The sequence below is a fragment of the Podarcis cretensis genome (assembly GCF_951804945.1).
Source record: "Podarcis cretensis genome assembly, chromosome: 4".
NCBI lineage: Eukaryota > Metazoa > Chordata > Lepidosauria > Squamata > Lacertidae > Podarcis > Podarcis cretensis.
Window position 1 is genome coordinate 22,858,977 of NC_137173.1, and position 24,971 is coordinate 22,883,947.

The 24,971-nt window shown below is 44.8% G+C and overlaps 2 protein-coding genes and 1 long non-coding RNA gene across 3 annotated transcripts in view; 2 read left to right on the forward strand and 1 right to left on the reverse strand.

Annotated features, from left to right (window-relative positions):
- ALKBH8 (alkB homolog 8, tRNA methyltransferase) overlaps positions 1 to 24,971 on the reverse strand; it is a gene marked incomplete at its 5' end in the record, with an annotated part of 258,458 nt that overhangs the window by 201,273 nt on the left and 32,214 nt on the right. The gene's annotated exons all lie outside the window — the stretch shown is intronic.
- LOC307215221 lies at positions 6,583 to 9,751 on the forward strand. The gene is made up of 2 exons (XR_013838399.1): positions 6,583 to 8,912; positions 9,138 to 9,751. It is a non-coding gene; the product is annotated as an uncharacterized lncRNA (long non-coding RNA).
- Positions 13,795 to 23,619, forward strand: RAB39A (RAB39A, member RAS oncogene family). The gene is made up of 2 exons (XM_079974165.1): positions 13,795 to 14,265; positions 21,387 to 23,619. Exons 1-2 carry the CDS (start codon positions 13,919 to 13,921, stop codon positions 21,811 to 21,813), a joined length of 774 nt encoding a protein of 257 aa, XP_079830291.1. The 5' UTR covers positions 13,795 to 13,918; the 3' UTR covers positions 21,814 to 23,619.

Below are 24,971 nucleotides of genomic sequence, written 5' to 3' on the forward strand. Positions count from 1 at the left end.
AAATTAACCCTAGTGCTTCTGCTTTATTAGGGTTGCCAAATTACTAAAACCAAAATACAAAATGCAATCTAATTGTGACAAGAGTCCCTCTTTTTCTGGTCCCTGTTAATTATCTAAAACATTTGCACCCCACCTTTCCAAAAGAGTCAGGGGGGCTAACAATTCCCTAAAAAAAACCTATAGAGAGAGGTTAAGAATACAATAAAGAGTCAAAATACAACAAAACACTTGCTCAGTATTCTCCCAGAGAAGACGCAGCCTCAGCAAAAACAAAAAACAACAACACCCCCCTCCCGAAAAATAGAACATAGACCAAAGTTCATTAAAATCACTAACAAACAAAGGCCTCCGGAGAATGCCTGATTAAAATGTTGTTGTTCTGAACTGCTTAAAGATCACTTGAAAAAGTTGGGCAAGTTGTTTAGTCTGGAGAAGAGAAGATTAAAGGGGGATGTGAGAGCCCTCTTCAAACATCTGAAGGTCTGTTTGGCAGAAGCTGGAACAGACTTTTCCTGTGTTGTTCCTTGGGGCAGTACTGGGATCAATGGTTAGACTTTGCAGGGAAGCAGAATTTGGCTCAACACGAGCAGCAAGACTCTAATTGTATAAGGAGTTCAACAATGGGACAAACTGCCTCTGGGAGGTGATGATGAGTGCTCCTTCACTGAAGGTGCCTAAGCAGAGGTCGGGCAAGAATGCTGTAGTTGTGGCCTGTGTCCTGTGGTCCCTTCACCAACCTGGTTTTGGACTACAACTCCCTAGCTGAGGCTGATGGGAGTTGTAGTCCAAAAAGTCTGGAGGGCACCAGGTTCACAAAGGTTGGATTGGGTGACCTCTGAATTTCATTCAAACTCTAATTCTGATTTATTTCCATGCACTCCCATGTCATGGACACAGAGGTGGAACCAGGTGGGGTACCACCGAATGAAGAAGGCTCAGAGCCCAGGGACTGGTGGTGGGATGACAATGAGTGGTCAGAGGGAGAAGACTGGGAAGAGGAGATATTGGAAGCTGAAGAGGTAACAGGATTTAGTGAGTCTGTAGTAGACAGAAATCCAGAATCGGAGGCAGAAGCTGAAGCGGGGAGGAGGGAGGCGAAGAGGCCAGTGTCTCCTGCTGCTGCTGCAACAAGCTCCCCTCCACTCCTGTTTCCCAGAACCAGAAGAGGGCTGAAATGGACGGTGCAGTGACAGGCTGCAACCAGGCACAGTCTCTGATTGCTTGGAAAAAGCCCTAGAGAGGAAGGGACTTAGACAGCTGTTGGGAGGCAGGCAACTGATCCATGGGGCAAGACCTATCAGGGAAGAGCTGCTCATTAGGCCTGATATTCCACCAAGTCTGTGCAGATCGTCTTCTTCCTACTAAAGAGTTAACTCCAACTTGCATGGTGTGATTTGCTGCCGGCTTGCCCCCAAGTTTCAGGCAGACTGCTGCATCAGATATAGCTGTGGCTCAGTTGTAGAGCACCTGCTTGGCATGCAGAAAGTCACAGGTTCAATCCCTGGCATCGCCAGGTAGGACCTGGGAAGCCTGGAGAACTGCTGCCAGTCAGTGTGGAGCCTCCTGGTTGTTTTACAGAGGACAGGGTTAATTAATGGCTATGTTCTTCCTCTGAATGCACCATGCCTCTGAATGGCAGTTGCTGAAAATCACAAGTGGAGAGAGTGCAGGTATGTTCAGGTCTTGCTTTAGTGCTTCCCATAGGGTACCTGGTTGGCCACAGTGAGAACAAGATGCTGGACTAGATGGACCATCAGCCTGACCCAGCAGACTCTCCTCATGTTCTTCAAACAAACAAACAAACAAACAAACAAACAAACAAACAAACAAACAAACAACTAACTAACTAACTAACTAACTAACTAACTAACTAACCAACCCACCAACCCACCCACCCACCCACCCACCCACCCTCCCCGGCCAGAGCCAGGCTCAGGGCAGCTAACACCAGTAAAATTACAGTAAAAACATAAGGGGGGGGATTTAAAATACAGGTTAAAATGCAATTTAAAATGTAGCCTCATTTTAAAAGTAGCCCATAGATCAAAAGCATAAGGGGAGGGAAACATAAGGGTCAGACTGAGTCCAAACCAAAGGCCAGATGGAACAGCTCTGCCTTGCAGGCCCTGCAGAAAGATGTCAAGTCCTGCAGGGCCCTAGTCTCTTGTGACAGAGCGTTCCACCAAGTTGGAGCCAGTACTGAAAAGGCCCTGGCCCTAGTTGAGACCAATCTAACCACCTTGTGACTTGGGACCTCCAAAATGTTGTCATTTGTGGACCTTAAGGTCCTCCACGGGGCATACCAGGAGAGGCGATCCCGTAGGTACGTATGTCCTAGGTCACATAGGGCTTTAAAGGTCAAAACCAGCACCTTAAACCTGACCCTGTACTCCACCAGGAGCCAGTGTAGTTGGTAAAGCACTGGATGTATGGGATCCAGTGATATTCAGCTACCTGTCTTGAAGGAAGACGGAATATTTCTTTTTTTATATAAAAATAAGTAATTATTACAATCTCAGGGAAGGTATACCTTGACAGGAGCATAAATGCAAACCCGTGTAGTCTGTGCACAGTTGTTGAATGTTTAACTTCTGATATCCTATCCTAGGCAGTTATGTTGTTGTTGTTTTTCTAGTCTAAGTTTAACCCTAGAGCAAATACCTTCTTGGTTCTTAAGTCCTCAGAAGAGAGGCTGTTGCTGTGTAAAGAAATGATGCGCTGCACACAGTAGAGAGTTACAATGTGTTGATTAATTAATTAAAACCAGCTAATTAAAAGGGGAAATTTGGGCTCTGGTCCTTAGTGTGAGAACAGGGAAGTTTTATAGGCGCGTTCTTGTTGGCATCTGCAGATTGTTGGACCAGCATCCTTGGTAAGATCCTGGGCTGTATCTCCTATTTTATTTATGTATTGCTTTAACTAGGGGCCCCTGATCACTCTGCTCTCTAACCGAAGGTACCTGCCAACTCTTTTGCTGCCACTCCATGCTTTACAGTGCATTTTCCTGTCATAAAGTTCTATTTCAGGAGGCAAGCAGGTTTTTTTTGTTTTTTATTATTATTCTATATCCCAACTTTCCTTCAAGGAACTCAAGGTAGCATATACAGTCATACCTCAGGTTACAGCCGCTTCAGGTTGCGTTTTTTCAGGTTACGCACCCGCCAAAACCCGGAAGTATCAGAACGGGTTACTTCCAGATTTCAGCGGTCGCACATGCGCTATATCACGCTTTGCGCATGTGCAGAAGCATCTGCGCACGCGCGGGTTGCGAACGTGTATCCCGCACAGATATCGTTCGCAACCCGAGTGTCCACTGTATATATTTCTCTTCCTTCCATTTAATCCTCACAACCCTGTAAGGTAACTTAGGCAGTGGTGGAGCTTCATGCTCCGCCACTGGGAGCAGAGAGTAGGCGGGGGCGTGACTGGCGTGCGTCCCGGGGTGTGTGGTGCGTGTCCCGTGGGCATGTCATGCCGCCCGCAGGGGTGTGGCGTACATCCCAGGGGCATGACACACTGCCTGCAGGGGTGTGGCGCATGTCCTGGGGCGTGGCGCCCAGCGCGGGGGAGGTAGCCGCGATGGCATCTCCCTGGGACCGTGGTGCTGGGGGCAGTGCGCTTTCCCCCTTGCTCCGCCAGTTAACTTAGGTGGGTTAGGCTGAGAGACTGTGGCTGGCTCAAGGTCACCCAGTGAGCTTTGTGGTCAAGTGTGGACTAGAAACCTGGGCTCCCAGGTCCTACTCTGACCCTTTAGCCACTATCCTACCCTGCATTGGCTCTCCTTGTTTGTTACACAAGAGCACCAAATCGTTTGCACAGCCAAAATTTGGTGGAATGTAAGCGAATCCTACCCTAACAGTCTGCAAGTGCTCTGTGTCAGGGATTATTAAGGAACACACTCAATCATCCTGATCCCATTAACCCCCATTCTTACATTATGATGATTCTTGTGACACGAAAAGGAAAAGTAGTTTTTTGCCCATAAGAAAAACTTCATCATTCATATGACAAAGCCAATGCCTTTTCTAGGCCAAACAAAATTCCACAAAATAGTGTTCAAGATTTTGGGTTCTTCTTTATAATAATCATAATACTGTAACAATCATAATAATTTCATTTTAGTTAAGATTTTATGGTAAATCATAACAAGCGGATGGAAACACACAAAAACTTAAGATCCTAAAAGTAAAAAGATTAAAACATTCCAAAATCTACATTGCATCCCATTGCAGACAGGAAAGAAGTGTAAAGAGCAGAGGCAGAACACAAAGTCCTTTTGAACGAACTACATTCGTTCACCAGATGGAGCCTCAGTACAAATGCAAAACGCGAGAACATTCAGGGAACCAAACCTTACTTTGCATTTTGATGCATGTCAGCTCAGCCATATGGTTTTTTCTCATTATTGAAGGTAAGGGTGTACAGTGGGTAAAGATGGAAAAAAACTGAGACGATTGGGGTTCCATTAAGCATTTCTGCTTTTTGGAAACATAAATTCCAGTCTCTGCAATGGCTGGATAACCAGTTCTCATTTGCATTATTTAAAGCTTAAATTAAGTGGGTACCAGGGCTATCTCCACTTTTCCTGCTACAACACCACCCACTTTTTATGAATAAAAGCGGGACGTACTCTATAAATTCATGCAAACCCTTATGACTTGTATCGCCTACTTATTTTTATGTAAATAGTATCCCATTGATTATAACAGAATTTGGGAGACAAACCTCTCCTCTGGCTTTTAAGTTGCCAGCTACATTCATTTCTTCTTTGCCCAGCTATTAAAAAAAAACTACAATACAATTAACCTCATTTGAATGAATTGCTATGCGTTCCTTGGGCCCACAAAAGCTTCGTTGCGTAAAATTCTGCTAAATGCTACTTCTGCTTCAGACCCAAATTGTAGGTTCCAGCTGGGAAGTTCAGGTGGAAGAAGACAGGTAGAAGGTGATGGGAAGACCTCCGCCCCAAACCCTGGAACAGGATTGTCATTTTCCTGCTTACAGAAGACAGTGTCTATTTCAGATGTCCTGTGTTTGAAGGGCTGGTCAGCCCAAGTTCCATTTAAAGGCAAAGAACTGCCGGAAGGGAGAGCAGGAGATTTGCAATTGCTCAGCAGCAGCTGACACCTGGACAGGTAATCTGGCCACAGTCTACCAAACCCATAGTAAGATCTATTTTATTTCTATTTAAATTATAGTATAATTATTTCTAGATTTGCAGCTATACGTGTACATGGGCATAAGCAAATGCTATGCAAATCAGTGTCCTTAGTCGTCCTCTTTATTTGTTGACGCATTTTCTCTTTCATTCCTTTTTTGGCAATGCACAAGGGTTCACCCAACCCTGGAAAGCTTCTGCTGGAGAGAGCAGATTATACTGGGCTAAGCAACTTGTGCTACAGGTATGAGGCTCTAAAAGTAAGCCATTTCATGTGCAAGAGTTGTGCCTCCAGTTTTTATTCAGAGGTTTGGGAAACTGCTCTGAGGAGAAGGCTCAGGGCCATTGTTGTTTTCCTTACAAAAGACCATGCAGCCTTCTTGTTTTTCTGCGAAGAAATACCACTACGTGGAATGAATATATGAAGGTTTTCCCCAACGCCCTCCCACTCTTTCCCTGAGCATTAAAATGCAACACACAACATGTACTTTCTAACTTTGTTCTGTCTGATTCCAGGAAACGTGGTCCTGAATTTATATTTAAGATGCTTGATTGGTATAGAAATATATTGCAATTTCTTTTCATTAACATTTGTCACTTGGCCTTAAATATCGCTGGTAGGAAAAGCAGCTTGGAAGAGGCTGCATTTAGTCTGGGCACCAAGCCAAATTGCACTTCCAATCCCCCACACCCTGCCAGCCATTACTGGAATTAGCAATAACCCTGAAATCTTTGATGTGTGCAATGGGTTTTCAGCAAAATCTTACTAAATTTGACTGGGCGGTTTCCCCCATCGTTTCCACTCCATGTTCTTCTTCCAGGTACTTACAGGTACTTACACCTGTTTCCAGGTTTCTTAGCTGTTTTGCACAAACAAATACAAGCATCATTATTTATTTTGTCTGCTTAAAGCACTTCTAGGCTGCATGTAATCATAATAATTGTAATTATAAATATTCGAACGTTTGTTGTAGCTTATACTGAGAAACAATTGTGGGTTCCATCTTTTGTAAGTTGCTATGGGTGACAAACCAGTAAACAATAAAGCAATAAAACAATGATTAAATGCCACATGCTTTGGAGAAATAAAAAGGCTGGATAATGAAAGGATGAAAGAGCTGGTGCCTCTTTCACTTATCACAATCCGTAAGCAGGGTGCCATCACTGAAAAGGCCCTCCCTCCAGTTGCTAGCCATCTCATCTGAACTTGGATTTGGGATAAGTGCATATGGGAAAAGACAGTTCCCTGTTTCCCAAGCTGTTTAGGGTTTTAAAAAATTAGGTCACATTGATATGAGCCCAGAAACACACAGGACACCTGTTACGTTGTGGGTGAACATATCAGACGACACAGTGATTCTTCAACCAGCTCTTGTTTATTCACAGGCAGAACAGAACTGAACTCAAGGGTTCACCCAGCCTGCTTATATAGAGCTCCACTACAACGCAACAGTAACCATTTTTTGTAACTATCCAATCACTGAACGTCACTTTCAATCCCTTATTTGCATATGTGGACCTGAGTGAAAACTATCTACAGTATCCCCCTGCTGGCCCAGGGTGAGAACTTCAGTACATAACAACACCAATGCAGATCTTTTAAAACAGGACTTAGAAAGGACCTATATGTTTAGAATGGAAGTTCTGGATAACCACCAATCAAAGTCTCTGGACTGTCTTCAAGAGCTGCCCCATGTACAACTCATTGCAGTAATCTAACTTGGATTTTTAAAAAGCATTGATAATAGTGGCAAGTATGCATCTTTGCAGCAGTTATCCAGGAGGGCAGTCTGGCAATTAAGAGCATAGAAGACTGTTTATAAAATTTATAAGCTCCATCTCTCTCTCTCTATATATATATATATATGTACTCGTTCCACAAACAAGTTTCTGAAAGTGAAATACAAATACAGTGCAAGCTAAAACAATGATTATAATCATTTAAAAACACAAATATACAAATCTGAAACAGCAGCAAAAAGAAAAGAAAGAGAAAACCCCCGGATGTGTAGCACTAGCAATACATTAAGCAGCAACAGAATCAAAAGCTTGTTTCAAAAGAAATATGTTTCAACTGCTATGCTAGCAGAAGACATAAAAAGTGGAAGATAACCTAAAGGTGGAATGCCTCACACCACCATAGAAAAAGCTGTTTTGCAGGTCGCCACCAGCTTTGCCTCAGAAGAGAACGTCTTATTTCATATCTGTAATAAACTATAATAGATAACTATGATAGGTCATCAGTTCAAATAAAGGTGCTACCATAAAAATAACATTTGAACATTGAGACAAGGAGCAGAGAGGAAGATATAAGGTATGATTTCACCATCAACACAAAAGCCTCTGCTAATTAGTTATATCTTGCAAGTATTCATTGCTACCGCTAGAGGCCACTTGTTCACAGCAACCAGTTCAAACACAGCTCTGGTTTTTTTCTCATTCTCCTTTCAATGTTTGGCCTATCTTTGATAAACCAAGTAAGGGCTCGTCCACACTTTCGCTTGACCTGTATTTTAATCACATTGTGTGCAGATAATTCCCCCGGTGTACAAGAGCTTTTCTCATTGTTACGTGGATGTGCTTTGCAAAAGTCTGATCTCAATCTGCTGAATCAGAGCTTATTGAATGCATGGGAAATCTAAACAGAGGTTTTGCTTAACCAAGCATCAATTCAGCAGGTGAGATTGGATTTTTGCACAGCTGTGAAACTTAGAAATGTGCTCATGGAATCAGGTGGTTCTATGAGCTCCTGCTATCAATACTACTTGAGCCTGCAAAAGTTTCAACCTGAACTTAGGGCCCCTCCATTCATGATCATTTGTGCTCAATGTGATATCAGCATGATTATACACAATCCCACTTTCAATACTTTTTGTGCCTGCAAATGTTTTGGGCTGGACATGCTGCTTCATTTTCAGTTGATACATGTCTTATAGCTTCCTGCTGAAATCCTGTAACTTCTCATACAGCAAATGTTCCGTGAGGGTTTTTTTTGTGTGTGGCCCCCCCCCCCCCCGCCATGTTTGCTACACCATAGACAAAAGTGTCCCTCCAGATGACAACAACACACTAACACTGGGGAAGCATCACAGAAACAACTAATAAAGCAGAACAATGTGTAGATGGTCCAGTATCAACCCGCGACTAAGGCGTTATAACTGCATCAATGATGTGTTGCGGAATACGCCTGTGGGGAATATTTTGAAAGCAGATATGAAGGAAGGGAATTTGGCTTTGAAAATACAGCTCTGTATTTAAGGAAAAGAGAGAAATCTACCACGCTGAAGAATAAATATTGTAGAGAAGCCAAGGAATTCTAACAGCCCAACATGCTGTAGAGTCTGTTCATTTAGCTTACTCGAATTTCTGGAGTTCACCAGCATCTGTGCAAGATTTGGAGCACTGTGGTTCTCAGCGGATGGGTGGAGGGCATTCCTAGGAAGCCACAAACAGATGCCAGCAAAGGCACATGCTCCCCACCAACCCCATTCCCAAGGGTGTCTGTGCAGAGATTTGTAGCATGAACTTATGAATGCCTACTCAAAGACATACCAATAGAATTAGTATGGCCAAAGCTGAGTGATACAGGATGTGCTTTGCTGGAAGGTGCTCCCAGATTCAGGCACCAGCATCTCCTGGTAAGATTCCTCCTGTCTGAAGCCCTGGAACACACTGACACTGAGAGCAGACACTCTCTGAGTACTGAGATAGGTAGCCCATTGGTATAAGGCAGTTCTATGTACTCAGAAGTACCGTATTTTTCGCTCTATAAGACGCACCAGACCACAAGACACACCTAGTTTTTGGAGGAGGAAAACAAGAAAAAAAATATTCTGAATCTCAGAAGCCAGAACAGCAAGAGGGATCGCTGCGCAGTGAAAGCTGCACAGCCTGCATTCGCTCCATAAGATGCACACACATTTCCCCTTATTTTTTAGGAGGGAAAAAGTGAGTCTTATAGAGCAAAAAATACGGTAAGTCACGTTATCTCAGAAATTGGGAAGGACCAAAGCTCAGTAGCAAAGCATCAGCCTTGCACACAGAAGGTCCAATTTTTTCCCCTGGCATTGCCAGCTGGGGCTAGAAATGTCCACTGTTTGAAACCCTGGAGAGCCACTGCCAGACAGAGTAGGCAATGCTGAACTAGATGGACCAGCTGTGTGCCTTTTTTTCCTGACTTCAGTGGGACTCATTTATAAGCGAGTGCATATATCACAGATCAGCAACCAACTGCATGCAGCCTCAGCCTCATGTTGTGAAACTTTCAACACCTCTTGAAGCTGCCCTCGTCTTCCATTCTATCAGAATTCATGTTCATTTCTTCTTTATTTCCTCCGGCTTTTAAATGCACCCTGTTCCCCTTTCGTTGTAGCTTCCAAGCTGAAATGAGCAGCATTTTATTTGTTGGAAACAATTTTTGTTGTTGTTGATTTAAATCTTTTCCAGGTTGCATGGCTTAGAGAAAAGAAGTTCCACCCACCTCCCAGCTGTCGGAGAACAAATTAGTAGGCTTCTACTGTGTGTGTAGCAAACTAAAGCCATAAATTACTTTGTTTTCCAGAACAGTAGCTGTATTGAACTGTTGTACTTGTTGTTGTTTAAAAAATCCTCTGTATAGTTAAGATCCCAGCAAACACAGGGGGACTGACTTCTCAGGTTGGGAATTCTCATCTGAGATAGCTTTGGTGAAAACTGAAGCAAGCTGGTCTTTACTCTGGATTCATTAATACAGAACACTTTTTCTCTCAGACTTTGGAATGCAACTCATGACAGATTATCTGGAGGGCATGCAGCCTTCAAAAACATTGCCCACCCCGATGTATAGCACTGAACTGCATCCTGTTGAGATGGCGGCCTAAGGCATTAGTTGATTAATCTGTTTTAAGTTATTTATTCATTAACTTCACATCCTGCCTTTCCTCCTCCAAAGGAGCTCAGGGCAGCAGCCCAGGGCCATTGAGGGGTGTGGCCTGGAGAGAGGAAGCTCATCTGAGAAGAGTCCTGAAGGCCAAAGAAAGGGGTTCCAGGATCCACATTTTATTATTGAAGCTGAAGTTCAATGTCCCTCCTTGACAGCACACCACTTGTTCCTAAAGCTACTTTGATTCTGATTCATTCCTGTAATAGGAAATGAAGACAATATTTGGAGCAAAAATGGAATATGACAAACGGTGCGTCCATCTAAGAACCAGCGGTAATTTTGTTAATGAAATCGTAAATCATTTTACACTTTCTTTGCTGTCTTGAAAATCCCCCTACACCGAGATACAATCACGTGCAAATGTGAGACTAATTGATCAATCAGCTGAAGGGTAGATGATGACCAATCAACCAAAAATGCACAGTCTTCTCCAGATACATTCATTCATTTAGCTTGAATGTTCCCTACCAGTCACACATGTGTTATCAGCTGGGTTTCTGTTGGTCTCTCACATTTCTTACAGAGCAGACAACAGCAGAACTCTTCTGGGCAGAGCCACACAAAGTGTGGTGCTGGCACTGGATTTCCCCTATGCCCCATTTTGCCTGCGAGTGATTTCTCCCAAGTGCATTGATTTCCCCCATACTCTCAATTTGGCACACACGTTGCACTGCAGTTCCACTCTGACGTCTGCTTTCCCTTCCTGTCTGCACAAGCCAAAAAGCTATGTGCCCTATCCAGGTCCTAAGCTGTGTCCGGGATCACCCCAGGCTATGTTCTCAGGTAACCTGATCCTGAGCTGCATAGGGGACTTATATGTTAGCATCAACACTTTGGACTTGTCCCAGTACCGGACTGGCAGCCTGTGGAAATCCAGCAAGCAGGGTGTTTTATGCCGGCAGTAGCTCGCTCTCACAAGCAACCAAGCCACTGTGTTCTGCACCTGCAGACCAACCCAAAGGGTAGCTCCACATAAAGGACATTTGCAGGAATCCAGCAGTGAGGAGCATGGGCAACTGTGGTCAAGCTATCCTGATCTAGGAACAGCCGTGGGTGCCTTACCAACCAAGTAGGAAAAAGGTACTCCCATTCATCAAAGACACCCGTGTCTCTGGTGACAGAGTTGGAGCCAGGATCACCCCCAAACTATGCCCATGCTCCTTCAGGAAAAGTGTGACCCCATCCAGGGCAGGTAACTTACTGACGTCCCAGATCCAGGAGCCACTATCACACACAAGCTTCCATCTTGCCAGGATTCAGCCTTGGTTTTCTAGCCTTCATCCAGCCTACAACTGTACCAGCTGTTCCCAATTCAGATGCTACAGAAAAATACGAGTTAGGTATCATCGGAGTTCGGATGACACCTTGCTCCCAAACTGTTAAGGTTCCCTCCCAGTGGGTTCATGTAGATGTTAAATAACATTGGAAACAATATAGTGAATAATAGAATCATGGAGTTGGAAGGGCCTTCAGGATCACCTAGTCCAACCTATGCAGCTGTCCCATATGGGAATCAAACCTGCAACCTTGGCATTATCAGCACCGTGCTCTAACCAACTTTGCTCTCCAGTGCCCTGAGATACAATAGGAGTTGTTTTCCAAGAGCATCTGGAGGGCACCAGGTTAAACATTTGCTTTCACTTCGGTTTTCCATAAGTTTTATTTAAAGAGGGGTGTTTTGACAAGCTGGTTCCAGTTTTCAAACTATGTGTTTTGTTGCTGCTGCTGCTGCTGGTATTATATAGCAGTGTTTCCCAACCTTGGGTCTTCAACTGTTTTTGGACTACAATTCCCATCACCCCTGACCACTGATCTTGCTAGCTAGGGATGATGGGAGTTGGAGTCCAGAAATAGGTGGAGACCCAAGGTTGGGAAACACTTTTATATAGCACTCAGGTCTCTGGGTGCTCCGTTTCGAAAGGGTGCTGAACGGACAGCTCCCTTATTCTAAACTCCTGCTTGCCACGGGAGATCCTCAGTCTATTTAACAAGGAAGAAGAGCCACTTTCGGGGTCGGGACTTGGACGCAGAGGCCCAAGGCTCCTCAGCAAGGGGGTCCCCTACACGGAGCAGCTCATCTCACATTTTGCATTCAATGGAGTAATGCATTTTTCCATCTAAAGACCAACCCACCCACATGATCATTATGTCAAGATCCTGCTGCCTTATACTGCACCACTGAGAGATCTATTCCATTTCCAACCCTCTGTTGGAGTGCCACTCATCAGCCAGTGCCAAGCCAAACATTATTCCACTTAGCAAAGCCCAAGAGCCTTTGAATAGAAGCTGTCCTTGCCAATGGCCGGCCAACCAGCCCGATTTGCCAGTGAGCTCAAAAATCTCATTCCGCAGCAACCCACCTTAAAAATATCCATAACGATGATTTTGTAGTGTGCATACACCTGTGTAAAAATGCTATCTAACTCCTAAGACAGCAAGAGGAACCAGGCAACCATCTGTTTGATTGCCCTTGGTGTGGCGGAGGTGCATTTTAGCTTGAGAAATTTGCCTTCTCTGTAGCGTGTGGTTTTGTTCACATGCTTACGTCGCACAGAGCTATTTGCTTTGTTAGCATCTGCCCACGATGCACTTAGGCAACCTCTGATCCTGGAGGTAATATATAGTCACTATAACAACTTGTAGCCATCAAGAGGCTTATTCTTCCAAACTTTCTTTTAATCCCTTTTTCAAAGCCATCTAAGGTGGTCCCCTTCATCACATTTGGTGGGAAAGAGTTTCATGGTTTAATAAAGTGATGGGTAAATACTTCCTTGGAGTGGGAGGTGCTGACAGTCAGGATAGAAAGTCGTGGGTTTGATGGACCAATGTTTACTTCTTCATACATATCTTCCAGGTAATGTATTTTAAAATATACGCCGACAAATCGGACATGCCAATGAAACAAGCAAGCGTTTTGCAAACCCGCCGGACAGGTGTACCTGTCAGTGAGCCAGGATTTGATTCTAGCTCCCTTTTAAAGCATACCCTCGGTGGTATCTTCACATTCGCTTTGGTTTTTTGCCACCATGCGGTGATGTGAAACCGCTAAGCCTGTTTCGTACCTCCTTCTAAAGCAGGAGCCCTGCCTGGTCGCTCCGACATAACCAGAAGCATTGTCCTGACTTAAACCCTCCCCAAAGAGCCAAAGAACCCGTTTCCAGTGCCAAGCCTGGGAACATCGACGCGCCTCTCTGGGCACGTGCAGAGTGCTTTTTTCCCGGGGGAGAAGCGACGGACCGGTGACACGAGGCGAAAGGGGCTTGCCGGGTCCCCTCCATTTCAGAAAGGGAGCCTGGGAGCAAAAAGGGGAAACCGACGCCGAGCCCCGGCAGCCCCTCGCGCAGAAGCGGAGCCAAGCTGCCAATCCACGCCCACCCGACGGTTTAAAAGCCTCCTTCTCTTCCCATCCCAGTGGCAGCAAAGCAGTGGGCAGTCCCCGCCCTCCTCCTCCTCCTCCTCCTCCTCCTCCAGCACTGCCACCACTGGGGGGAAACTGGAAAAAATAAGCCCACCCACCGCCCAATCGAAGGGAACAAAGGCGCGCCATTCGCTGGCCTGGAATCCTCTCCCTGCTCCGTCGCCCCCCGTCTGGGCTCCTCCGCTTTCCCCTCTCCGTTAGCAGGCCAGGAGGTAAGCAAAGGCAGCTCCATTTCCCCCCAGACCCGACCGCCATCCCTTTCCCTACCCAGATCCGCCTTTCAGGCGGGGAGAGCCTCGGCCCGCGGCTCCCTTCTCCTTCCCGCGCTGCTCGTCGAGTCCCCGCGCTCGGACCAGAGGCGCCTCCGTCCCGCCCTCCGTGCTTCCCTTCCTCCGCGCGTCCCTCCCTTCCTGCTGCGCCAATGCCTGGGATAGGGGCCGTGGGAGCTCGGTGCAGGCACCGCCCGAGGAGGCGCCCCAACAAGGCCGAGGACGGCGGCGGAGGAGCCCACCCGGCCGCCTGCTCCTCCTCCGGGGAGAGCGCCATGGACGCAGCCATCTGGATCTACCAGTTCCGCCTGATCGTGCTGGGCGACTCGACGGTAGGCAAGTCGTGCCTTTTGCACCGCTTCACCGAGGGCCGCTTCCCGGGGCCCATGCACTCGGATCCCACCGTCGGGGTGGATTTCTTCTCCCGCCTGGTGGAGATCGAGCCGGGCAAGAGGATCAAGCTGCAGCTCTGGGACACGGCGGGCCAGGAAAGATTCAGGTATAGCAGGCGCCCCTTCCCGCCCTCCTCCCGAGTAATATGCATGTTGTTTAACCAAGGGGTGTCTCCGGAATCTCTCCCCCCCCCCTACGCTGACAAGAGGCTTCTGAGTATATGCAGAGTGCCTCCCCTTCCCTGCAGATCAGCCGCTCCGTGGATCAACCCCACCCGCCTTTCCCGCTCAGGGCGTGTTCGTGCGTGTTAACCCCTTGAAGGTAGTTAACTTCTTGCATTCATCCTTAGCCAACCTGCTGTCTTCCCAGTTTTTGGACTACAACTTCCATCAGCCGCGACCAGTTTGGTCATTGGTCAGGGATGTTGGGAGTTGTAGTCAGGAAAAAAATCTGAAGGGCATCATGTTGATAAAGGCTTCTTTGAATGTGCTGATTCAGATCTCTAGCAACACCAGTGTAATTAGGTTTGCAGAAGAGCAGAGTCCCCAAGGCTGGCCCTAACATTTGGCACAGTGAGACTGTCACCTCAGGCGGCAGATTTGGGGGATCATTTGAAGGCAGTATTTAACTTAGGATGGCTGTGTTTCTACCCCTAGGGAAAGAGGCTTGTGGGGTTTTCTGCCTCAGGTGCTTAAATAACTTGGTCACCTACAGGCACTATGCAGTTTGTCTGCTTTGTGGCACCTAAACAGTTGAGTGTGGCATCAAGCTTTGGTGGACCAGTGTTGACTTCATCATCGGGTGCATGAAATGTGGTTCTCAGTGGGGATATAGATAAGACACACGTGGGCATACGCACTAGAGAGGAAGAAATGTCAACAATGGGGCCTCTCACATTTCAGGACATTTGGGCCTCATCTCTTTTCCGCATCCCATGAAGCAAGTTCTAAACCACAAAAGCTTTTGCCACCCCCCAAAATCTGCTTGTCTCCAAGGAAGTCTTCTGTATTTGTTCCAACAGGCTAATGGGGCAGCCCCCTATGAAATTAGTCACTGTTGTATTCCGACAACCATTCCTGTGTCCACAACCACCCAGCGCCTCCGTCATTCAAGGCCTCTTTCTTCCCAAGGCTTATTTTCAGGGAGGCTTTGTTTGTTTGTTTGTTTGTTTCATTCTCTTTCTCACAATAAGAACCATCAAATTTGGCTTCAGGGTGGACCAAACAAAGTGCATAGTTAACTTGGGGAACTCAGTGCCACTGGACAGCTTTAAAGGGAGAATAGACAAATTCATGGTGGATAAGGGCTATTAATCATAATAGCTGTTTACTAACTCCAGGATCAGAGTCAGAAAGCCTCTCTGGGCAACAACAGGAGGAAAGGAATATTGTCCTCATTAAGAGCATAAGAAGAGCCTACTGGCAGTAACAACAACAACAACAACAACAACAACAACAACAACAACAACAACTTTATTATTAAGCCCACAAGCAGGACCAGCATGCAACAGTTTTCTCCCTATTTGTGATTCCCAGCAATGTGTATTCAGATACATGATGCCCCCAACAGTGATGGTAAAACATAGCCATTGCACGAATCACCTATAAATCTGTCCAATCCTCTTTTAAAGCCATTTAAGTTGGTGGCCAATCACTATCCCTTGCAGAAGGGAATTCCATAGATTAACTCAGTTCCTCCATGTGGGCTTCCCTGGGCATCTAAGTAGGCCCCTCTAGCAAACAGGAAGCTGGACTCGATAGACATTTGGTCTGATTCTTGTACAGTAAGGTGGTACCTCGGGTTAAGAACTTAATTCATTCTGGAGGTCCGTTCTTAACCTGAAACTGTTCTTAACCTGAAGCACCACTTTAGCTAATGGGGCCTCCTGCTGCTGCCGCGCCACCGGAGCACAATTTCTGTTCTCATCCTGAAGCAAAGTTCTTAACCTGAGGTACTATTTCTGGCTTAGCGGAGTCTGTAACCTGAAGCGTATGTAACCTGAAGCGTATGTAACCTGAAGCGTATGTAACCCGAGGTACCACTGTATTTTGGATTGGTTCCCCAGGCCTGCACTTCAAGTGTTGCTGCTTTGTTAGGACAGCTAACAAAGAATAAAAGTGATGTGAAACTACTAAAATCAAGCAAGAAAATAACAGCAACAGAGCAGCAGGACAATAATGCAAGCATAAAAACGCAGCAGCAGAATAATATTCAGACTGAAACTTAGTTTGAAAAAGGCCTAGGTTTGTTGCTGTTGCTGTTTTTGGTTTTTTTTAAAGGCCTCATGAGACTCATGCCTATAAGCAAGTCCTAGCTCTTGGATATGTGAAGCAATAAGAATAGGAGTAGAATATATTTTCTTCACTACTCAAGGGCAACCATCCCCCAGAAAGGTGGATGGGTAAGAAATCCCAGTCGGAGGATGCGTCTTTGCCTTGCTTCCCAAACTCTTGTTAAAATGAACTGCTGATTCCAGCTCCTAAATTTCGGTGTGCTTCCTTTGCAGAATTGCTTCTGCGGGCCAGTTTGACTCCACTTTTCCCCATCTTCTGTGTGAATAATCGGGCAGTTTGATTCTGTTTGCCAAGGCAAACCTTGGTTTTCTGTTCCGCTAGGTGTGCTAGTTAACATAGCAAAGTTGGGATGGTTGTGTTATCAACAACCATTGCTGTTATGAACACGCACTTTGCTTATCTTAATCTTTACATTCAATGGGCTCAGACCGTACTTTTTGTACTTCATTGCCATTTGGCTTCATTTCTCCTCTGCCAATTGCCAACAACACTTCATGCAGCTGATGAAGTGGATTCTAGACTGTGAAGGCTCATGTCACAATAAATCTGTTGGCCTACAAGCCCCCGCCAGCCTATTGGTAAGTGTGGTTAGGACTGCAGCCTACGTCTGTATCCAAGTCAAAGTAAATAAAATGAGAGGCCAGTATAGACTTCATATATTGTACTAGATTGTAAGCTAGTAATTTAACATAACAATGCTCAAGGTCGATCTATATTGAAATGAACCATATAGATGTGTTGTTTGCTTTCTAATTTACCAGTCAGAGAGACATGTTGGAAGAAATGTGGCTCCAAACTGTTTTTGCTTCATTAACTAGCCTTTAGCAGTTGGTTTATGACAAATTTAGTCTTATTGAAATTATCACGTAGACCATTATTATAATTATTGTGTATAACATTCAACATCTGCTAAGGAAAATTATATGCATACTTGATCAGTCAAACAGTACATTGGAAGTTTGCACATTCAAATACTCTCAGCTTCTTGCAGCTGATCTACATGTGAAAATAAGTCAAACAGGACAATTCCTAGGATTATACAAATTGAGACTGCAGATAGCGGGTTGTTTTTCAGTGTATCCTCCAGATAAAAATAAACCATTATTCATTCTTGTTTGCTTGTTTACCCATTTGATAGCTTGTGCTGCAATGAACTTTGGGTTAAACAGTAAGTGAGACTTGACTTGACTCCTCTAATGCAGAAAGCTAGCAGCTCAGGCAGAACATTAGACTAGAACCTTCTACCCAATGTTAGTTTTCTGTGGCAAGGACACTACATTCAGACGTGCAGTTCCCCATCTGAACTATAAAATGGTACAGTCCCAGGCAATGGTTTGGTGGTAAATTTAGAAGTTCAGGAGCTCCTCATCACAGCCACTACAGCCACATTTTAAAGGAAAGTCAAAAAAATATTCAGGCACCCATTTTGAGACATCATTTTATATGCACACACTGAAGAGCAGCAGTACATAGCATAATACCCACTTTATTAGAATCTACATAACTGCAGCAATCCTATACATAGTTTCTAGGGTGTAAAGTTTATTGAAATCAGTGGTGCTTAACTTCTGACTGCATAGGTTCAATATGTAAAACTCACTGAACATTGACAAAATACCTTCAGTTGGCTGAACTGCAACCTTTGCCTTTTAATTACAAAAGCAAGCAGTCTTGCAATGAAGAGTTTGCCATTTAAATTGCTAGCTTGACATGGGAATCCCATTAAAGAGGCCCCCACCCACTGTTTGATGATGATGATGATGACGATGATGATGATTATTATCACCATCCTCTGACTTCTATGGTAATCTGTTGCAAAGAAACTTGAAAGCCTCATCATCACCTCATTCAGTTGCCACAGCAAGGCAATTTGTTGGTTACCATGATGCTCCTCCAGATAACACCATCCCTCCTGCTCTGAGCTGCAGTCTGCTGCATTTGCTCTCCACTATACCATAGGTTCGAAAGCACGTCAAAGTGCAAGTAGATAAATAGGTACCGCTCCGGCGGGAAGGTAAACGGCGTCTCCGTGCGCTGCTCTGGTTAACCAGAAGCAGCTTAGTCATGCTGGCCACATGACCCGGAAGCTGTACGCCGGCTCCCTCGGCCAATAAAGCGAGATGAGCGCCGCAACCCCAGAGTCGGCCACGACTGGACCTAATGGTCAGGGGTCCCTTTGCCTTTTTATACCATAGGTCTTAGGAACTCTGTAACATCTGCCTGCTTGGACATGCAAACACAGAAGTTCATTTCAGCATCCTACAAACCCTCACAATCCCTTTAAAAAACAAGAAGATAATTCCTAGTTCTTACAGTTCTGCAAGTAGGCCATGGTCAAGCGAACTATGCCAAAGAATGCTCTTGGCACCCCCAGAGTGAGTTTGGATACTTGCTTTTCTCAAACATCAGCACCTCAGTCCTGCACAGGAAACGCTTTGGAACCTTGGAGGAAATTCAGAAATGGTATGTGATACAGCACAGGAAATCTTCTGCTCTGGGGTTGTGGGGGAGAGATAAAAATGCTGCTGGATGCCTAAAGTGGCCTTTTGGATTTCATCCAAAAGCTTGAAAATCTATGTCAGTACCTGAGGAATCCTCAGCACAGCAGAAGTTAGTCGATTAGGGCAAATGAGGCACAGCTTATGTTTCAAGCATATTCTTAGCCACATCTCACACATCATAAAGAAACATTGCAGGGAACATCAGCAGAGCCTTGTGGCACCTTAAAGGCTAACAAATTTATTATAGCATAAGCTTTTGTGGACCGTAGCCCCCTTTATCAGGTGTTTTCCATCATCTGTCAGCTAAGAAGTACCAAATTGCTTGACACAAAACGCAGCGTAATCCTAGGCACAACTGCTCAGAAACACATCCTATTGCGGGCTTAGATAGGACTTAGTAAGAGTACATAGGATTGCAATTCTAATCAATGATTCTCTCTGGCAGGGTGCCCTACTTAGAATATACTCAAGAAAACCATCTGATATAGATGCACTCTTAGGACCTGATCATACAGCTCAATTCTTCTGCATGATCATGTATGAGGGCACATTTTACTGGACACCTGCAAATTCTGATATGAATACAGTCATAACTTGGTTCTTGAACGGCTTAGTTGCCGAACAAATCAGCTCCCGAACGCTGCAAACCCGGAAGTAAGTGTTCTGGTTTGTGAACGTTTTTTGGAAGCCGGATGTCCAACGCGGCTTCCACTTGAGTGCAGGAAGCTCCTGATCTAAGCTGCACCTTGGTTTTCGAACAGTTTTGGAAGTCGAACAGACTCCCGGAACGTATTCCGTTCAAGAACCAAGGTACCACTGTAATAAAGTTGTTTTTAAAAAATAGACAGCTAATTATATTCTTTCCACTTTCTCAGCAGTGTGCAGTATTTTAACAGGACATAGCAATTTACAATCAAAGTTCATATTAAGCAAGAAAATACTGGACAGGCTCATTTGTTTCAGTGAATAGCTCCCAAGCAATGGACCAAGCTTTACTTGGAGGTTGTGCTTTCTGCCTTCCGGGATGAGCATCGTGGTAAAAGAGAGACCAGTTTGGCCCCATCCATCGGCCAGAGGAGCAGCAGATGCAGGGGGGCTTGCTCCCCACCCCCCTGCCAGAAACAACAGTTGGTTTCACCTGCAGGTTGTTATGGGACTTCAGAGGTTCAGGGGAACAGACTTACTTTGGTCCCTTCCATCAGCCAGGTGACTAAGACTGGTGGATTACATGGATTTGGGGTTTGCGTGTGGATGTGTGTGTGATCACAGTCTCTTAACAAGTGACCTTGAGGACTGTTCAGATGTATTAGTAACCAGTGTGGTGGGCAGACCTGTGGAGCCAACCTCCCTATGCTGGCAACCTTGATGGGACCAGGGGTAGGGCAACTGCAAGGTCATACACTGATGGGAGTCCCAGAGTGGCTCGGTCTACCAGTGCACCTACCCAGCCCTGGTCAAACCACTGCCCTGCTCAGCCCCAACCAAGTGCTGGTGGGAAGAGGGGCAGCTCCATAACTTTGTCCCACGAGACTGTCTACTGCCATTCCATTGAAAGGTGGAAAAGAAACCTTATCTAAATACATAAAGGTAAAGGACCCCTGGACGGTTTAGGCCAGTCAAAGGCAACTATGGGGTTGCGGCACTCATCTCGCTTTCAGGCTGAGGAAACCGGTATTTGTCCACAGGCTGCTTTCCGGGTCATGTGGCCAGCATGACTGAACTGCTTCTGGTGAACAGAACACCGTGATGGAAGCCAAAGCGCACAGAAATGCCATTTACCTTCCCGCCACAGCGGTACCTATTTATCTACTTGCACTGGTGTGCTTTCGAACTGCTAGGTTGGCAGGAGCTGGGACAGAGCAACGGGAGCTCACTCCGTCATGGGGATTCGAACTGCTGACCTTCTGATCGGCAAGCCCAAGAGGTTCAGTGGTTTAGACCACAGCGCCACCCACATCCTATACAGTGAGCTGGCTTGACAATTGCAGAGAATTAGGCTTGCAATCCTGCTTCTGTTGCATCCTTTGGTCACATTCACAGCATACATTTAAAGCACATGGCATCCCCCCCCAAATAGTCCTGGGAACCATAATTTGTTGGGAATTGTAGTGTGTGGGTGTTCTAGCTTAAAAACTATTGGTGATTGCTGGGGAGGAGGGTAAGGGAAAGTTAGATATGCACCATAGCTCACATCAGATGCCTCTGTATTTTCTCTTCACATAATTTGTAGAATAATTGCAAAAAAAAAAGACTGACCACCGCTACCAAATTAGAGCAATTCTTCTAATTTGTCTTTTTTAAAATGCCAGGATTTCATATTGTTCTAAGATCTTCTCCAGCTCACAAAGATACTCCTGTCTTTAAAGAAGTAAACGCAGACAAGCTGGAACGTTCTTTCCTATTGAGCATGTTTCTCCCCTTTTATTTTGCAGGTCAATCACACGTTCTTATTACCGAAATTCGGTAGGAGGCTTGCTGGTGTTTGACATCACTAATCGGTCTTCTTTTGAGCATGTGTACGATTGGCTTCAAGAAGCTAAGATGCATGTGCACCCTTTCCAGATTGTGTTTATCCTGGTGGGACACAAATGCGACTTGGAGACGCAGCGCCAGGTTACGAGAGAGGAAGCTGAGGAACTGGCATCCGCCTGTGGCATGAAGTACATAGAAACATCAGCCAAAGACGCCACGAATGTTGAAGAATCCTTCACCGTTCTCACTAAAGACATATACGAACTTGTGAAAAAAGGAGACATTTCGATGCAAGAGGGGTGGGAAGGGGTAAAAAGTGGCTTTGTTCCAAATGTTGTACATTCCTCAGAGGAGGCTACCTCACTCGGAGACCAGTGCCCTTGCTAAATCGCTTGCATGCCAAAGAAGCATAGTATATCAGGTGTCTGGAGAACAAGGCCCGGTTATACAAAATATTATATATGAAGATGCATTAGATCAGGGGTAAGCAATATCCACTGAGTTGCTTACAACCCCTACAATACTTATGTGTGGCCTGCACGCTCCTATGAAGATCCTGAGACTCACAGCTTTTGATTAAAAATCAAAGTACATTTCTGGTAATTAAATATGGGATGGCAAAGACAATGAAAACAAAGAGGCAGGTTGAAAAAAAAAGTTGGGATGCTTTGTTTTCCACTTGTGGTTTTTTGAAGTATATCTCAAAGATTTCTTTTTTTAAAAAAAAAAAAAGCAGTCTCAGGTTTCTTCAGCCTTTGTTGCTAGTTTTTCAGAATGTTGAAACAATGGGTTTTTGTCATGAGAAGTGCGGCATATCACCCTGAGGTTTGGCGACCACTCTGTGCATGAAAATGATATGCAAATTACATGAATTATCTGCAGCAAAAGTGCAGTTCTGCAACAATCCTCTGGTTCCTCGTGTATTTTTTCGAGGAGGTCCTTGATGCTTTGATCACGTTGCATAAGCCTACATGGGATCATGAACTCTGTTTGTGATCGTAGTGGCCTTTCCAAATCACAGAACGGAAGTTACCGGTAAATGTTTTGCTTATTTGTATCATATAATAGGGAGCTTTATATTTCACAGTGAATCAGTTTGCTTGGGCTGGACGTGATACGATTTCCAAAAAATTGTGCAGTGTATTCTCACCCCTCAAGAGCTTTGTACTGCTGCCCAACCCTCAAGGAGGGGGGCGGGTGATTGCAAAACTGGGGAAGCAATACTGGGCAACCCCTAAACATATCCACAAGATTCTTCCCCTGCTGTAATATATGCAACAATGCTACCAGCCACAAAGCTGAGTATTTCATAACTAAAGCAGAAGCAGTGAGAGTCCAGAAGGTGGGAGAGGCATCCCTCCTAATTTCCTTCCTCCAGGAAATATTTATAGATTATATTTATTTGGCACTTTTCTCACTATAAGTTGCCAGGGACACATTTATTCTGCATCCAGTGTGCTCTCACTGCTGGCTTTCGAAACCTCAGCCACAATGCATATCTGCCCTGCCATTTCTTGAGCAATGCTGCTGTTTGGTGTGTTTTCCCTCAAACTGGATTTGATCCGAATGGAAAACTGAAACCACATTCACTTTGCTGTTAAGCTCTGGCGTGTGTACATTTGAGTCTGCCATTGCACACGCACGGATGACGGATGATATAGGAATTTGGAATTGGTGGGGAAGCCAAACATTTAACATGCATCAGATAAAGACATCCCTGCCTCCTTTCTAAAGTGCATGATGGGTGCAAATGTAAATAAAATTCAGTGGGGAAAACAAGCTCTCTTGTGTTTTCAGCCACTAATGTGTGCATAGGCTTAAACAAGTCTATTCCCTATCTTCCTTTGCCTTCTTTCCACCCTTTTATTTGCTTTTCAGCCGACCTGTGACTATCTCAAACTGCTCTCAGCCATAGATTTGACTGGAAGACAGTCTGATCAACTGGTTTCTTTACACTCTTCCCCACTGCCAGCTGACGTCAACATCTTGTAACATCATGGATACCTGCCAGGATGTTATTAGGTTTTTTTATGTCTTTTTTTTAAAAAAACCAAACCTGTGCATTTCTGCATACCTAGGGGATCCCCTGACTTCACAGAACCCATTTGCTTATTTTTGAGTGGCCTCCTCTTTCACTTGAAAACCACTGCTTTCATTATAACTCGAGGGAACAATATATATAGATATTTATCAATCACAGAAAAAAATGCTTAGCAGCAAGGTGTTTTCTACAGTGCTCTTATTACTGTTTTTATTACATACAAGCTTTTAAGACATCACATTTTGAAAAGAGGTTAAAATAAAACTATGGACTGTACTGTATGCCTGATGAATCCCAGGTTTGATTCACTTGGCCTTATTTCTGGGAAACGGCCTGTTGAAGAGTGTTGCCTTGTTCTGTCATCTCTTGTGCGACTTTGCTGCAAACATCGAGTTTTCCTTCCCACCAGGGCCTCTCCATAGACTGAAATAGTGGGGAAGCTCCATGCATGTATGGGACAACTTATACACACAGGTAAGCCCTGTGCAAATCGTAGCACATATGGGCTTTGCATCAGTGCCATGTACTCTTCTATTGCATTCTTTTGCTCATGTAATAAATGTATAGGAAGTAAAAAGAATACACTTGCGCCATCACTTTTGATATTCCTGTAGCAATGAAAAAAATGTTATAAACATCAATATATTTCTGAATCTTTAAAAGTGCATGGAAAAAACACTGTTTACAACAACATATTTTCTCTCAACAATCTATGTAACTACTGGTGGCTTAGATACAAAATAGTTTTCTCTGTTGCCAACTGTGTAAATAAACCACTTAATTTGCCTAATGGGTAAATACATAATTCCAAGTATAAGAAGTTCCTTTCAGCCGGCCTTGCAAATAAGCCCATAAAAGGATCACAACCAACAAACTAATTAGACATACATTCCTCTTGTGTGAACCGGTGGTATCCAAAGTACGAGAAAGTCATCCAGCCATGACCAATCCCTTCACTAATTAAATACAGAGGATGAACTGAAACAAAACTGGAGACTTTTGATTTAAATTTGTATTCACGTTGCTGTGCTTTCATTGTATAATTTCACCTTTGATCAACCTTATGTGGCCAGCCTGTCATCTTGGCATGCAAGTACTGTATATCCCAAGGATTTGATTTCTAGTGCAATACACAACTGACATGTGCATTATTGAAAAGTCTGCAGGCACAGACAAGAAAGCATGGTCACTGCAAACATTGCCATAGGGGCAGTAAAGAGTTGCCACAGGAAGTACGAGGAGTCAGTTTGAAGCCTTGCTCTTAGGAAACACTGATATTTTCCTCCTGCTCTGTCTCAGCCACATTTGGAAAGAGCACAAAGCACAGCAGGAAAAACTGGTCAAGCTAGAGGGACCAGAAGCCAGTCTAAAGGAAAAACTCTGACCATCTGTCTACTGGCAGAAAAAGTGTTGTAGTTATACCTTTGTAGTTTCTAAGAGCATGCCTTGTGAATCACACTTGGATCAGAGGAACTCAGCAGTCAGTAGTGCCATACTTAGGGGA

Coding starts and splice junctions, on each gene's coding strand:
- RAB39A (XM_079974165.1), top strand. CDS start 13,919: ATGCCTGGGATAGGGGCCGTGGGAGCTCGGTGCAGGCACCGCCCGAGG. Junction 14,266..21,386: donor GCGGGCCAGGAAAGATTCAG/GTATAGCAGGCG, acceptor TTTATTTTGCAG/GTCAATCACACGTTCTTATT.